The sequence below is a fragment of the Siphateles boraxobius genome, unplaced genomic scaffold (genome assembly GCF_051911475.1).
Source record: "Siphateles boraxobius isolate OS27281-9 unplaced genomic scaffold, OSU_SipBor_1 92, whole genome shotgun sequence".
Classification (NCBI taxonomy): Eukaryota; Metazoa; Chordata; class Actinopteri; order Cypriniformes; family Leuciscidae; genus Siphateles; species Siphateles boraxobius.
Genome location: NW_027509222.1, coordinates 381,297 through 398,763, shown reverse-complemented (window position 1 = coordinate 398,763; position 17,467 = coordinate 381,297). Strand labels below are relative to the sequence as shown.

The 17,467-nt window shown below is 36.4% G+C and overlaps 1 protein-coding gene across 1 annotated transcript; it reads left to right on the top strand.

Annotated features, from left to right (window-relative positions):
- The first annotated feature begins 2,127 nt into the window (after window positions 1–2,127).
- LOC143733242 (uncharacterized) lies at window positions 2,128–17,433 on the top strand. The gene is made up of 6 exons (XM_077224875.1): window positions 2,128–2,410; window positions 2,488–2,578; window positions 4,944–5,007; window positions 10,809–10,842; window positions 10,927–11,049; window positions 17,288–17,433. Exons 1-6 carry the CDS (start codon window positions 2,332–2,334, stop codon window positions 17,431–17,433), a joined length of 537 nt encoding a protein of 178 aa, XP_077080990.1. The 5' UTR covers window positions 2,128–2,331.
- Window positions 17,434–17,467: the final 34 nt, after the last annotated feature.

Below are 17,467 nucleotides of genomic sequence, written 5' to 3'. Positions count from 1 at the left end.
GGATGTGTTTAAACAGTGTAAATTCAGGAAGGCACCTGGGCCTGATAATATAGATAGGGGGTTGAATACTTTGGGAATGTGTGATAACAGTTAGGACCAATATTTTAATAAAATGTTTGCTCTCTCCCTTCAACAACAAAAAGCTCCTGCACTGTGCAATAGTCTACTGTGATTGCAGTGCCAGAAAAGCCTAATGTACAGACATTAGAAGACTTTAGACCTGTGGCACTTACATCTTTGGTTATGAAATCTTTTGAAAATTTGTTAAACAATAAAATAAAATAAATTATGCTAAGGACAATTTGCGTATATGGCTAAGCGATGCGATGTATAGAGGATGCAGTAGTAATGCTCTTACATTTAGAACTTCAGCATTTAGATAAGCCGAAAACATTTGCTAAATTATTCTTTTTTATTGATTTTTCATCTCTTTCAATACCATTCAGCCACATATTTTAGTTGAGAAACTCATTAATGAATTTAAGTTGTATTTTTAGTCTAGTAGGATGGATTTTAGATTTCATTGGGCAGAGAATATAGAGTTAAAGTAAATACTGTTTTTCTGAATGGTTAGTGCCATCTCATCTCAAGGATGTGTCCTGTCTCCTTTATTATTTATCTTGTACACAAATGATTGTAGTAGTAGTTGTAGAAATAACCATATTATAAAATCTGCTGATGAGTCTATAAGTGTTCTGTGAGGAGGACCCAATGCATGTTGAAGATTTTTAACTCGGTTTGTTTGTTGGATTGTTGTAAACAACAAAAACGCGAATTTGTGAAAGCTGTGACGTCATGCACGTGTGTATTGTGTGTTCAGTCTATAGGCGTGAAATGTTTCTTTCCAAAGTCACATTGCCAACCCTGATCTTTTTTAGGAAGTTTTTAGTCGTTTTCGCAGTTCTGTGTGAACGGGGATCATTTTGACAACGTTGACGTCTGTAAATGAACAATGCAAAGGGAAAACTTTTCAAATTTTAGCACATAGCCTAGTTGTCGTGTAAACATATCATAAGTCTAGAAAATAAACAAGACAAAAAACTAAACATGGCCATGACAACTTCTGTCAGAAAATAGTTATCTTTCAAACAACATAGCCTATGGTTTGTCAAGATTCAAGTTGGATTTAATTAAAATAATACAGTTTGAATCAACAAAACTTTGAGAGACTAAACTATCAGCACTGTTAACGTTGTTGGGTAAAGTTTGAATGCAATATAAATTGAGTTAAAAACAGATTTATTCACATATTAATTGTCATTTTTACAACATAAACATGCACAATAACAACCTAAATCATTATTGATTTTGCAGGAAATGTAATGAGGTGCTAAATAGAGAAGTTCTTTGAGCCAATGTGATCATTTGGTGTTTCATACAGAGATTTAAAGTCTATATAATTGCTTATAGTGCTGGTTAATGATAATAAAAATAACAACAGCAAAATATTTTGTTTGTAGTTATTTTCCTAAAAAAGGGTATAGCCTATAACAGCACACTCAGAAGTTTGAACCAAAGTTTAGGAGATAAGCCTTCATCAAGCTACAACTCTTTCAAGTCAGTCAGCTTTATTTCTACAGCGCCTTCTACAATTTCAATGATGCAAACAGAGTTCAAATCTGCTGTAAAGCAGCTCAAAATATGACAATTCTGTCATGTTCAGCTGAAGGACAGTCAACAATTACTTACAGGTGAGAATAATTCAATAATTAATTAACAAGCTAGCTAACAAGTATTTTCCACCATTGAAATATATGAAGAGTAAGCATGAATGCAAATCTTCTGGGATGAAAACATTCTTTATAGTTTGTTCATTGGTGTGCCTTGATTTACTATCTAAAATGAATGCCATTTTTAATATTGTGTTTATGATGTTCAATAAAAAAAAGAGAAAAGAATCGAGTCTGTTGCTGCAAGAGGGAGGGGAAGTTATTTCGATTAAAAACATTTTTTTAACAATTAAAAATGTGTAATTGGTCTACAGCAGAATAAGAATTGTCATTTTTTATTTCTTTGTAATTTTAAAATAATACCGTGTCATTTGGTTTTATGTTTAATAAAGAATAAATGATTGTACACTTAACCCCACATCTTTTATTATTCTACCCATACTAAACTAGCATTAAACATAGCGCTATGCTAAACAATTTGTTTATTATTTCGGAGTAGGAGTTATACTCGCGTTGCTTGGTTACGTTCCTCGAGCGAGCGTGGACACGCCCACTGTAACGACAGCGTTTCAGTAGTAATGATAGTTTCGGGGATTGTTGTGTAAAAGGAGGATCGGTTAAGAAGAACTGCACAGTTTCGCGTTTAGTTTGTTTTTTAAATATGATTGTTAAGAAATCGTCAAGAGTAAAAGGCACCGGACGCAAAGTGACGCCACTGAGAGCCGCTCCGTCATTCTTCAGTATGAGGACTTTGCGTTTTTATGAATAACTCTGCGTTACTAATCGACTCGTTTTAAATGTTATTTTTAACTCCTAGATTTCCAAACACATGGGTCTAAACGCAGTCGGAGTGCTCGTCGAGGTCGCCAGCTTTCTGCATTAAACGGATATGGATGCAAGAAAGACAGGTGTGATTATTAACGTTACTAAATAAGTTACTCATAATTGTTAAGTTACTAACGAGTCAACGATTCATGAGTTGTTGTTGTTATTGTTATTATACATATTATGTGACGATCGCTCAGCACAGCAGGCCTGTTTACTTCTCACCTCTTTAGGACAGACGACTTTTTGTTTTTCAAATGCTCAGATTGAACCAGTTTATTGGCTGGATTATTGATCAATAAACCTCATGTCGGAATCATTGTATTTACAAGTTGAACGCTGATGAACGAGTTGTAGGGTTCAACTGGGCTATTATTACATTGGGTGAGAAAAAATTAGCTTTTCACTCCTCCCATAGTGTATGATTGCAGCAATAAATGTGTTTTTATTGAAGGTTGATGGAGCAACAGATTTTGTGTGTGAACATAAATCATAAAAGTGGTTTATTTTGTTAACAAAAATTAATGAAAGTATAAGGTGGCGAGATCTTTTACCCCCCACACACAGGGGGTAAAACAATCAAAAGACATAAATACAAATATTTTAGATAAAATAATTAGTTTTTAATAATGTTTAAGTTTATACCTGTTCAAAACAATCACTTTAGCAAAAGTTTGCACCATGTTCTGTTTATTTTTGTTAAATAAAATTATTCTTTTTTTGTTCAATAAATAGACTACTGTCTTTAAAATATGTACAATATAACTACGTATATTTTAAAAGGTATAGACTCAGAAAGCATTAAAGGAGATCCCATAATAATTTAATATAGATTCACAGTTCTAACAATAAATTACATTTTATTATATGATATGTTTACATTTAGGCCTACTTTAATCATTTAGCAGACACTTTTATCCAAAACGACTTACAAATGAGGAGACCAATAGAAGCAGTGGAACTAACAATAGCAGAACAATGTGCAAGTGCTGTGACCCTTCCCAGTTTAATCTAATGCAGTATATGTAAAAACATTTAAAAAAAAAAAGATATAGAATAGAAAAGTGTTAGTATTATGGATCAAGTGTTGCCGAATGATGAATGTTGCTTACGTGTTGATTAAGGTGATATTTTAAATTATGATGGTTTTATTATAAATATGTTGATTATATCTAAGGGTTGATATATGACATTTACCATCTGAATAACCATGTCATGTCAACAAATGGAAAAGTCAGTCAGCTGTTTATTATTATGTTAATTATTGTGCCTTTTACCTCAAATACCATACTTTTACATTTTCTTCTTTTATTGAAAAACTGTTACTTTAATTGTCTTTAACAAAAAAATCATTAACAAGATCTTTATTTTTTTTAAAAATAGCCTATTCAATAATTTTAGCGATTCTCGTTTGCTTCTTAAATCTACAATATTTTTAAAAACATCAAATATTAGATCGGATTCAGATATTAGCTCAAATATTAAATAATAGATCAGATTTATATATTAACTAAAATATTAGATCAGATTCAGATATTAGCTCAAATAATAAATATTAGATCAGATTTAGATATTAGCTAAAATATTAAATATTAGATCAGATTCAGATATTAGCTCAAATATCAAATATTAGATCAGATTAGCAGAGAATGAGCTTTGCACTGCTGTCCGCGATCATGTCAAGGATCAGAATAATTTCCACGTGCATCTTGAAAAGCGGATGTTTATGAAAGTGCTACCACAAGTTTTTTTCCATCTAGTGGTTTAGAGGAGAATAAAATAAAGGTGCTTTTTACCCCGGTGTTCCTTTGTACCTTAACATTTACCACTGGACAAGCCAAAATATAAATTAAATATAAAAAAATATTATTATAAATATGAATCTCATAAGCCCAATGACTTCCCAGTAGGACTAAAAGGGATAGTTCACCCAAAAATGAAAATTCTGTCAGTATTCTATTTACTCACCCTCATGTTGTTCAACCCCGTAAGACCTTCGTTCATCTTCGGATCACAAATTAAGATATTTTTGGTCAAATCTGAGAGCTGGATCACTCCTCCATAGCCTTCTAAGGGATTGAAACTTGTTCCCTGAAAAGTTATTAAAGACATCGTTAAAATAGTCCAAGTGACTACAGTGGCTCAATCTTAGGTTTATCAAGCGACGAGAATACTTTTTGTGCGCAAAAACAAAACAAAAATAACGACTTTATTTCAACTATTCATTTCCTTCTCTGTGGGCCTCGAGTGAGTTCACTAGTGTAACAGCGCAGAGCTTCTGTGTTGTACGTCACAAGCATCACACACATGACCAGCGTCGGCCAATAGTGAGCCTACGTGTGACGTACAACACAGAAGTAATTACTGACAGAATTTTCATTTTTGGGTGAACTATCCCTTTAGATGCAACATATTTCTGTATTTCCAATGTCATGTGTGGATTTTTAGTTTCAGAGCAGCGAACGCGAGTGTAAGCTGTGCGAATGGAGGAGCGCGGAGAGATCGTGGCGAGGTAAACATGCTCTGCTTTCACTGACTGAACTCTACAACAGATATAGAGTCACTATACTCTGACTGAACTCTACAACAGATATAAAGTCACTATACTCTGACTGAACTCTACAACAGATATAAAGTCACTATACTTTGACTGAACTCTAGAACAGATATAGAGTCACTATACTCTGACTGAACTCTACAACAGATATAAAGTCACTATACTCTGACTGAACTCTATAACTGCAGATATAGAGTCACTATACTCTGACTGAACTCTAGAACTGCAGATATAGAGTAACTATACTCTGACTGAACTCTAGAACTGCAGATATAAAGTCACTATACTCTGACTGAACTCTACAACAGATATAGTCACTACTCTGACTGAACTCTAGAACTGCAGATATAAAGTCACTATACTCTGACTGAACTCAAGAACTGCAGATATAGAGTCACTATACTCTGACTGAACTCTAGAACTGCAGATATAGAGTCACTATACTCTGACTGAACTCTAGAACTGCAGATATAGAGTCACTATACTCTGACTGAACTCTAGAACAGATATAGAGTCACTATCCTCTGACTAAACTCTAGAACAGATATAGTCACTATACTCTGACTGAACTCTACAACAGATATAGAGTCACTATACTGACTGAACCCTAGAACTGCAGATATAGAGTCACTATACTCTGACTGAACTCAAGAACTGCTGATATAAAGTCACTATACTCTGACTGAACTCTAGAACATACATAGTCACTATACTCTGACTGAACTCTAGAACTGCAGATATAAAATCACTATACTCTGACTGGACTCTAGAACAGATATAGTCACTATACTCTGACTGAACTCTAGAACTGCAGATATAGTCACTATACTCTGAACTCTACAACAGATATAGGCACTATACTCTGAACTCTACAACAGATATAGAGTCACTATACTCTGACTGAACTCTACAATAGATATAGAGTCACTATACTCTGACTGAACTCTAGAACTGCAGACATAGTCACTATACTCTGACTGAACTCTAGAACTGCAGATATAGTCACTATACTCTGACTGAACTCTAGAACTGCAGATATAGTCACTATACTCTGACTGAACTCTAGAACTGCAGATATTGAGTCACTATACTCTGACTGAACTCTAGAACAGATATAAAGTCACTATAATCTGACTGAACTCTAGAACAGATATAGAATCACTATACTCTGACTGAACTCTAGAACAGATATAGAGTCACTATACTGACTGAACCCTAGAACTGCAGATATAGAGTCACTATTATCTGCAGTTCTAGAGTTCAGTCAGAGTATAGTGACTCTATATCTGCAGTTCTAGGGTTCAGTCAGTATAGTGACTCTATATCTGTTCTAGAGTTCAGTCAGAGTATAGTGATTCTATATCTGTTCTAGAGTTCAGTCAGATTATAGTGACTTTATATCTGTTCTAGAGTTCAGTCAGAGTTAGTCACTATACTCTGAACTCTACAACAGATATAGTCACTATACTCTGAACTCTACAACAGATATAGAGTCACTATACTCTGACTGAACTCTACAATAGATATAGAGTCACTATACTTTGACTGAACTCTACAATAGATATAAAGTCACTATACTCTGACTGAACTCTAGAACTGCAGATATAGTCACTATACTCTGACTGAACTCTAGAACTGCAGACATTGAGTCACTATACTCTGACTGAACTCTATAACAGATATAAAGTCACTATAATCTGACTGAACTCTAGAACAGATATAGAGTCAGTATCCTCTGACTAAACCCTAGAACAGATATAGAGTCACTATACTCTGACTGAACTCTAGAACTGCAGATATAGAGTCACTATACTCTGACTGAACTCTAGAACTGCAGATATAAAGTCACTATACTCTGACTGAACTCTAGAAAAGATATAGAGTCACAATACTCTGACTGAACTCTAGAACTGCAGATATAGGCACTATACTCTGAACTCTAGAACTGCAGATATAGTCACTATACTCTGAACTCTACAATAGATATAGAGTCACTATACTTTGACTGAACTCTACAATAGATATAAAGTCACTATACTCTGACTGAACTCTAGAACTGCAGATATAGAGTCACTATACTCTGACTGTACTCTAGAACTGCAGATATTGAGTCACTATACTCTGACTGAACTCTAGAACAGATATAAAGTCACTATGATCTGACTGAACTCTAGAACAGATATAGAATCACTATACTCTGACTGAACTCTAGAACAGATATAGAGTCACTATACTCTGACTGAACTCCACAAGAAATAGAGTCACTATACTCTGACTGAACTCTACAATAGATATAGAGACATTATACTTTGACTGAACTCTACAATAGATATAGTCACTATACTCTGACTGAACTCTAGAACTGCAGATATTGAGTCACTATACTCTGACTGAACTCTAGAACAGATATAAAGTCACTATAATCTGACTGAACTCTAGAACAGATATAGAATCACTATACTCTGACTGAACCCTAGAACTGCAGATGTAGAGTCACTATACTCTGACTGAACTCTAGAACAGATATATTCACTATACTGACTGAACCCTAGAACTGCAGATATAGAGTCACTAAACTGTGACTGAAATCTAGAACTGCTGATATAAAGTCACTATACTCTGACTGAACTCTAGAACATATATAGTCACTATACTCTGACTGAACTCTAGAACTGCAGATATAGAGTCACTATACTCTGACTGAACTCTAGAACTGCAGATATAGAGTCACTATACTCTGACTGAACTCTAGAACTGCAGATATAGAGTCACTATAGTCTTACTGAACTCTAGAACTGCAGATATAAAGTCACTATACTCTGACTGAACTCTAGAACAGATATAGAGTCACTATACTCTGACTGAACTTTAGAACTGCAGATATAGTCACTATACTCTGGACTCTAGAACTGCAGATATAGTCACTATACTCTGAACTCTACAACAGATATAGTCACTATACTCTGAACTCTACAACATATATAGTCACTATACTCTGAACTCTACAACAGATATAGTCACTATACTCTGACTGAACTCTACAATAGATATAGAGTCACTATACTTTGACTGAACTCTACAATATATATAAAGTCACTATACTCTGACTGAACTCTAGAACTGCAGATATATTGTCACTATACTCTGACTGAACTCTAGAACTGCAGATATAGAGTCACTATACTCTGACTGAACTCTAGAACAGATATAAAGTCACTATAATCTGACTGAACTCTAGAACAGATATAGAATCACTATACTCTGACTGAACTCTAGAACAGGGGTTTTCAAACTTTTTGTGAATGTGGACCACTATTTGTAATCAAGAATTTTCACGGACCACCTCATAATACACATAATAAAATATATCTACACACAGTCCTTCCTGAATTAATCCGCACCTCTAAATAGGCTTACTAACATTACAACTATAACTGGTCATCACATCAGTACAACAGCTTGTTAAAAGAAAGTTTACTGCACACAACGGCTGCCACATATTTAATTTATTTATTTACTCAAGCGCCCGAGGGCATAATCAGGTTCATTTCAGGGATGCAAACATGTATGGTCAAAAAAGAGAGAGGTTATCGAAGCCCTCGCCCCGCGGCAAATATCCAGATACTTACATTGCCGCCAACCCCTGCCACCCCTATAGGCACATATAGTAAAATGAAATTCAAATAAAGTTTTAACAAAAAAGGTTTTATAAAAAGATAAACCTCACATATTTCAGCCTTTAAATCATTTTTATAAAAAGAATGAGTCAAAAAAAGATAAATTACTTGACATTTACTTCGATGCACATTAGCTTATCTTTTATTATTAGCTAATAGTAAAATTCGGTCCGATATTCCCGTGCCGTCTGTCGTTGCTATGCGCGCTCTCCACAACTTAGTTGTGCTTAGTAGCTAATAGATTTCCACCACCGAAAAACGCTTGCTGTAGCTCTGCTACAAGATTTATTTACGGAGAAGAGAAAAACACCCGTAGTGTTTGGGTGCACGTGCATTCTTGCATTCTTCATTGACTGAGCTTTCAATGTTTACGGAAAGGATGAAGCTGATTTGTTTGTTTTTGTCACATGAACTGCGGTGCGTTTGCTGCATTATGAAAAGTTGAGGTGTTTTCATCTCGCTGCGCCTAAACAAATGAGTGCATCACTTCAATTATGAGCATACTTGCCGCGCGCCTACATGAAATAATGAACTTGAGAGTGCAAAAGACACGATATGTGAACGGCCCCTTGACGAGCTACCTCCAATCGTGCGACGTGTTGGAGACCCCAGTAAAAGATACGCACCAAGAAGAAACACTAGCGTTTCACGCTTGCGCGCATACTGCTGTTTTTGGCGTGCAGTATTCGGATTTGCTTATTTCCTATTTACTTGTTTGGTGGAGGCAATCCAGAATTACTGTTGGTGAAATTATAATCAGACAAATATTTTATATAATGGCAAAATATTTGCCTCTGCCGCTTTCCTCTTCAGAGAACCTGTTGCTATCCACCGATCCATGTTGTGGTTCTAACGGCACTGAACTTGAACGTCACGGCCGAGCACCACTAGCCTATTTTAGTAATCACACAATAACCTGACAATTTAATTTAAATTTTATATCAATATAGGCATACATATTCTTTTTACTTTTTATGTTTTTTATGGGGATTCCTGGTAAAATGAAGGTAAAAAATATTATTTTATATTTTAATTTGCCTTTCCACTGACCACCTGTAGTACCCTCACGGACCACTAGTGGTCCGCGGACCACAGTTTGGGAACCACTGCTCTAGAACAGATATAGAGTCACTATACTCTGACTGAACTCTACAACAGATATAGAGTCACTATTCTCTGAACTCTACAACAGATATAGAGTCACTATACTCTGAACTCTACAACAGATATAGAGTCACTATACTCTGACTGAAGTCTACAATAGATATAGAGTCACTATACTCTGACTGAAGTCTACAACAGATATAAAGTCACTATACTCTGACTGAACTCTAGAACTGCAGATATAGAGTCACTATACTCTGACTGAACTCTAGAACTGCAGATATAGAGTCACTATACTCTGACTGAACTCTTGAACTGCAGATATAGTCACTATACTCTGACTGAACTCTACAACAGATATAGAGTCACTATACTCTGACTGAACTCTACAATAGATATAGTCACTATACTCTGACTGAACTCTAGAACTGCAGATATAGAGTCACTATACTCTGACTGAACTCTAGAACTGCAGATATAGAGTCACTATACTCTGACTGAAGTCTACAATAGATATAGAGTCACTATACTCTGACTGAACTCTTGAACTGCAGATATAGAGTCACTATACTCTGACTGAACTCTTGAACTGCAGATATAGTCACTATACTCTGACTGAACTCTACAACAGATATAGAGTCACTATACTCTGACTGAACTCTACAACAAATATAGAGTCACTATACTCTGACTGAACTCTACAACAGATATAGAGTCACTATACTCTGACTGAACTCTACAATAGATATAGAGTCACTATACTCTGACTGAACTCTAGAACTGCAGATATAGTCACTATACTCTGACTGAACTCTAGAACTGCATATATAGAGTCACTATACTCTGACTGAACTCTAGTACCGAGTGCAGATATAGAGTCATTATACTCTGCCTGAACTCTAGTAAAGAGTCACTATACTCTGCCTGAACTCTAGTAAAGAGTCACTATACTCTGCTCTGGTGTGTTCTCCGCAGGGCGTCTCCGAGGACGGCAGCCACGACTCCACAAGTGTGTACTGAAGCTGAAGTTCAGTGTTGTGTGTTGTTGTGTGTCCTGTCAGGCCTGTGAGAGCCGTTCTCTGTCTCTGAGCAGGTCTAACGCTGCCCTCGGGTGTTTCCAGCTTTCTGTCGGATTGCTTGGATGTCGATTCTCCAACTTCAGACGAGGACTTGACGCTTTCATCCATTGAGGAGTTTCGCAAAGCTGACAATTATGGTATTATTAATGCGTTTGAGAACTCCGATTATATTAGGAGTACTTCACAATTGTTCCCAGCAGTGCTGGTCCTAAACTTCACGTCAGTGCCTGAAACAATGCAAATAGACCTTAATCCTTCCCTCGCACTGTGAAACACATCTTTCCCTCACGGGTCATGACCCGAAGCCCTAAAACTATATTTCTTTCTTTTTTGTCCAGAAAGCCTATTTTATTTCATTTTGATAATATTTTTTCTATTTTTTAATGCAATTTTTTGGGATATTTTTTATTTTATTTACCTTTAAATTACTAGATTTTATCAATAAATAATACATAAATAGTAATTTAAGCACATTCCTCACATTCTTTCAACTTAAATTTAATATAGCTCACAACTTCACGCACAACACTTTTAACTCAGCTCTAAATATCTTACATTGGGAGTCTTTGGCGACCTCTTGTGGGAAAAATAAAGTAATATAACATGATATTTCCTGACTCTTGCCACTAGATGTTCCTTTATATGGAGAAAATGAGCAAATTAAGTTAGTTCACTTCAGTATGCATTCAGATACGCATGTAAACATTATAAAATAATTTTTTGGTAAAGTTTTAGAATAGGTGTTTCTATGTGTACTAAAGCATTCCTCGCGTTCCACTCATTCCTAACGGGTCAGATTGAGCCGCGAGGGAAGGATGTGTTACTGTTTTAAATTTCAACCACAAAACTCCTCGAATCCATTCAATTTTTTTTTGTATTCGTGGTTCAAGTGTGGCAAAAGTCCCCTCCGATGAACACTCAATTTAAAAAAATACAAAAAAAAGTATTTCGGGTCAGGATGACCGGTGGGAAAGATGAGGGAATGGTATCAGTAATGTTTCGATTGAGTTCATCCTTTTTTCTTTTTTTTTTTTTAGCTTTAACATTAAAACAGCAAAAATATAAATTATTTACTCACTATAAACATACTATAAACTATTAGAAATAAAACACAATTAATCAATAAACAAGTCTAAATGACTGACAAAATGGCATTTATGCTCTGACATCATCTAGCTGTCAGAAAACTATTTAACAGCTGAAACGATTTTTCAAAGGCATGATAAATATATTTTACTTGAAAGCTTAAGTAAACAATTAAGAAAATACATCAATATTTCTCTAAATTTGCAAACTTTCCACTAATGGCCTTTGTTTTAGGCCTCACAGGACAGCTTGTATGAATGAACTGTTTATTTCTAATACATTAAAATACGTACAAGAATGATTTGATTAATGATGTGTGACAAACTGAAAATAAAAGTTCTAACGAAAAAGTGGACTAATACTGATTTTAAAAAAAATTAATTCATTGAATGGTTTGTCAACTAAATAACACTAATAATTTACAAATCCTTCTCTTGTGCTTCAAGTTATTGCCACTAATTGTTTTCGTTTTTTATGCTCTGGACTGATACATTTCTAAGCCGTATAGCCATATGTCAAGACGCATGTCATTATGTATTGAAAATAAAAAAAATCATTACGTTTTAAAATTAAATTTCCACATCACTCCTCTAAAGCACCGTCATGTGTAGATTATATAGCGATACACTACTTAAAGTCCTCATGTGGTGAAAATCCAGTTTTTAATGTCGTTTATGTGTCTATGTGGTGTTTTCAATGTGCTTTAAGACTAATCATGTGTAAATTCATAAGTCGACAGCATTGCTGAGTATTTTCTCCTTAAAACTGCAGTGAACCAAAGACAGTCTCAAAAACACGGAAATCGCTGGTGTTTCTGACGTCACAAACTACCTTGTAACCAATCAGATCAACGTGTGATCGTCAACGAGTGGATCTCTGAGCTGAGTGAGTGAGTGAGTGGAGGCGGGGCTCATTTGCATATTCAGAGCAGTCAAGTCACCTTTATTTATATAGCGCTTTACAATGCAGAGTGTTTCAAAGCAGCTTTACAGAGATAACAGGAAAATAATGCCACAAAGTTTGTTTCTAGAAGAAAACTTTGTTTTTGTTTCAAAGTTTGTTTCTCATAGTCCTAGTTCATCTCATAGTCCTAGTTCATCTCATAGTCCTAGTTCATATATATATATATATATACGAGTAAACCGTGATGTCATCATCCAGCTCAGTTCAGTTCTCATATAATGGTGTCAAGTGCAGGAGATATTGTTGAATATTAAATTAAATGTCCCCAACTAAGCAAGACAACATTCAAGATATTTTTTAATGTTATTTTGGTGATCAAAGCTGAGTTTTAAAGGATAAAATGATTGACTCATTCGTTCAATCTGTCAGTGGTGGACAGTAACAAAGTAAATGTAATTCGTACTTAAGTAGCTTTTTTGCGTATCTGTACTTTACTGAAGTATTTAAATTTGGGGAGACTTTTACTTTAACTCCACTATATTTCAAAGTCAAATATCTTACTTTTTACTCTACTACATTTTCAAAATCAGTCGTTCCTTTTTATTTATAAGTGGATAAAAACGTAACTGGTCAAACGAGCCACCAATCACAGTACAGCGCGCGCACTTTGTTTTAAACTTGAATTGGCGATATTTACTAAATGAACCAGAGCCGTTATGAGAGTTGCGAACAAGCCCTTTTCACACAGCCCGTTGATCCCGGGAAATTGCCGGGAAATTGCCAGAACACCTTCTGTGTGAACGCAAACACGACCCGAGATTGATGCCGGGATCGATGCCGGGTTGGGGACCTAGTAACATTGCCGGGATCAGTCCTGGAACGCGTGCTGTGTTAACAAAAGCCGTAATCCGTGCCGTGTCGTAATGAGGATGCTGAAGTGAAGTGAAAGCAACTAGTGAAACGTTACGTAATGCGCTAGTTTATGATTGAATCAGAGAAAAAAATGCACAAGCGTGGTTTCTCCAGAGAAAAATCGCAGCTCATAAGCAAACTATAGACGCTGCTGAGACATTACATGTCACATCGATGTCATGTGTCTTTACGGGATTTTTACGGGTCGTGTGTGAACGCACTCTCTGATTCCGGAAAATCACTAGCAGTGTGAATGAACCAAAATCAAACGAAACCGGGTCAAATCCCGGGTCGCTTTATCCATGTATTTTCCGGAATCTTTGTGTAAAAGGGGCTACAGTAGCTGTGTTCGAAACCGCTCACTCGTTCACTCATTCACTAATCCCTATAGTGTATGCATTTGAGTGCACTATATCTGCAAGGACTGAACAAAATTAACCCAGCTAACAATTTTACGTTCTGGGAACAATAGTTTTGGGTACCCAGAACGTTCGCAAGGACGTTCCCTATTGGTTATCCAGGAGAGTTTTCTTAACGTAAATAGAACGTTCCCTTAAAGGATTAGTTCACTTTTAAAAAAACCTTTGTTGATAATTTACTCACCGCCATGTCATCCAAGATGTCCATGTCTTTCTTTCTTCAGTCGAAAAGAAATTAAGGTTTTTGATGAAAACATTCTAGGATTTTCTCCATATAATGGACTTCAATGGGCCCCAAACGGTTCAAGGTCCAAATGACAGTTTCAGTGCAGCTTCAAAGAGCGTTAAACGACAGCAGACGATGAATAAGAGTCTTATATATCGAAACGATCGGTCATTTCAAAAATAAATAAAAAAGTATAAGCTTTATGAGCACAAATGCTTGCCTTGCTCTGTTCTGTGATGCACGTTCGTGACGGCACGTAATACGCAATTACGTTGAAAAGGTCTTTTTTGCCAATCTGGCATTAGTTGGATGAACTCGGTGGAGCACCTTACATTGCAATAGGCCATGTCTGGCACATATGGAAGAGCAATGGACTAATCTTAGAATTTCGTCCCATTGATCATCGGTAATAGAAACACCCAGGTCATTCTCCCACAACTCTCTCAGAGAAACAGTAGGGTCTACATTAAGTGAACTTATTAAGTTGTAAATAACTGAAATTAGATGTTTCTGGCCTGCCCCTAAAGTGAGAAAATGATCAAGAGGGCATTCAGGCGGACGGTTGGGAAAGTGGGGAAACAGCTTCTGAACAAAGTGTCTAATCTGGAAGAAACGAAACAAATGACTATTGGGCAGATTATACTTAGTGGACAAAGACGGAAAGGATGCAAACACCCCATCTTCATACAAATCATTCAGCTCGACAAGTCCGTTAACTGACCAGTTCGAAAAGCAGGATCAGAGCAAGATGGGGAGAAAAGATGATTATTTAAGATAGGTGTGTGAATAGAAGTTCTGTGTAAACCAAAATGTTTCCTAAACTGGACCCAAATTTTGATAGTGTTAGTGACAATTGGATTAGTTGATATTTTACTAATAGCTAAGGGAAGTTAAAAACAAATAACAGAATACAAAGTGCCTTTCGTTGAGGCAATCTCTGAATGGACCCAAGGGGGGCATTTATCAGTGTGAACAGAAATGTTCCAATAAAGAATCTTATTAATGTTACAAGCCCAGTAATATTGTTGAAAGTTGGGAAGTGCAAGTCCTCCTTTAGACTTGGGCAGCTGAAGAACTGATTTCTTGAGTCGCGCCGGTTTGTTTCCCCAGATAAATGAACGCAAAATACCATCAAATTTTGTAAAAAAAAAGACTTATTAACGCAAATTGGAATATGTTGAAAAAGATAAAGGAATTTGGGTAAAATAACCATTTTAACTAGATTAATGCGACCCACAAGAGACAAAGGAAGTGAAGTCCATCTAGACATCTAGGAACTTGGTTTTATCGACCAGCGGTTGAACATTCTTCTCAAATAGATGCTTAAACGAATTTGTGAAAGAAGCCCCCAAGTATTTAAATCCACCTGAAGCTATCTTAAAGGGTTAGTTCACCCAAAAATGAAAATTAAGTCATTAATTACTCACCCCCATGCTGTACCAACCCCGTAAGACCTTCGTTCATCTTCGGAACACAAATGAAGATATTTTTGATTAAATCTGAGAGGTGGATCACTGCTACATAGGCTGCCAGAGGGAATGAAACTTGACGGCCCAGAAAGTCATTAAAGAACATGTTTAAATAATCCATGTGCCTACAGTGGCTCAACTATAAGTTTATCAAGCGACGAGACTACTTTTTTCCCGAAAAAAAAAACATAATAACGACTTTATTCGACTATTCCTTTTCTTCCTTGTGGGCCTGAGACGAGAGTTCAAGAGATTTCCACGACGCATGCGCGAGAACTGAACAAGAAGTATTAGAAGAAGAACGTCCTCTTCTCAGTTCTCGCGCATGCGTCGTGGAAATCTCTTGAACTCTCGTCTCAGGCCCACAATGAAGAAAAGGAATAGTCGAATAAAGTCGTTATTATGGTTTTTTTTTTCGGGAAAAAAGTATTCTCGTCGCTTGATAAACTTATAGTTGAGCCACTGTAGGCACATGGAATATTTAAACATTTTCTTTAATGACTTTCTGGGCCGTCAAGTTTCATTCCCTCTGGCAGCCTATGTAGCAGTGATCCACCTCTCAGATTTAATCAAAAATATCTTCATTTGTGTTCCGAAGATGAACGAAGGTCTTACGGGGTTGGTACAGCATGGGGGTGAGTAATTAATGACTTAATTTTCATTTTTGGGTGAACTAACCCTTTAAAGGGAAAAAGAGAGTGTGAGAGCTTACTGGCCTCAGGGTTGACAAAAAAAGTTCACTTTTTTGCAAATTTTTCTTTTAACCAGAGACACAGCTGAAATTGTCTAGAATGTCTAAAATTACTGGCAAGGAGGAGACAGGGTTAGAGATATACAGTAAAAGGTCATCAGCATAGAGAGAAAGTTAATGAACTAAGCCATAACGTGATATTCCCTCAAAACCATTGTGGCTACGAAGCCAATTAGCTAGAGGCTCTATAGCAGGGGTGTCAAACTCAGTTCCAGGTATGTGTGTTGGAGCTGGTTGGAACTAAACTCTGCAGGGGTGTGGCCCTCCAGGAATTGAGTTTGACACCCCTGCTCTATAGCGAGGTTAAAAAGTAAAGGGGAGAGAGGGCAGCCCTGACGAGTCCCGCACTGTAGAGAAAAAAGGGGTGAATGCAAGCCATTACTGTATAATGGCCATTATACATTTAATTTCCATGTATAAGCCATTTCCATTTCACATAAAGATTCTGCAGAATGTTTGGATTTGAAATCAACAGAAAAAATAACAGTATTTGTGTTTGGAATGACATGAAGGCACGTGAATGATGACGGTTTTAAGTTTTCAGCCACTTATTCCTTTAATTCTTGATTCAATTCATTATATAGACTAGAGTGTTTGACTTGTAAACAGATGAAGGGACCAGCGGACTGATGTCCGGCGTGAGGAACTCCACTCTTCTGGATCTGAGTTACGCTCGGGACCTCGCGCTGCAGCCCACGCCAAACATCTCCTCCATTACTGGTGCGCTTCATTCAGGACTGATCATTTCACTCTGACGTGTCAGTGCATGAAAGGCTGTTTCTTGTTTCT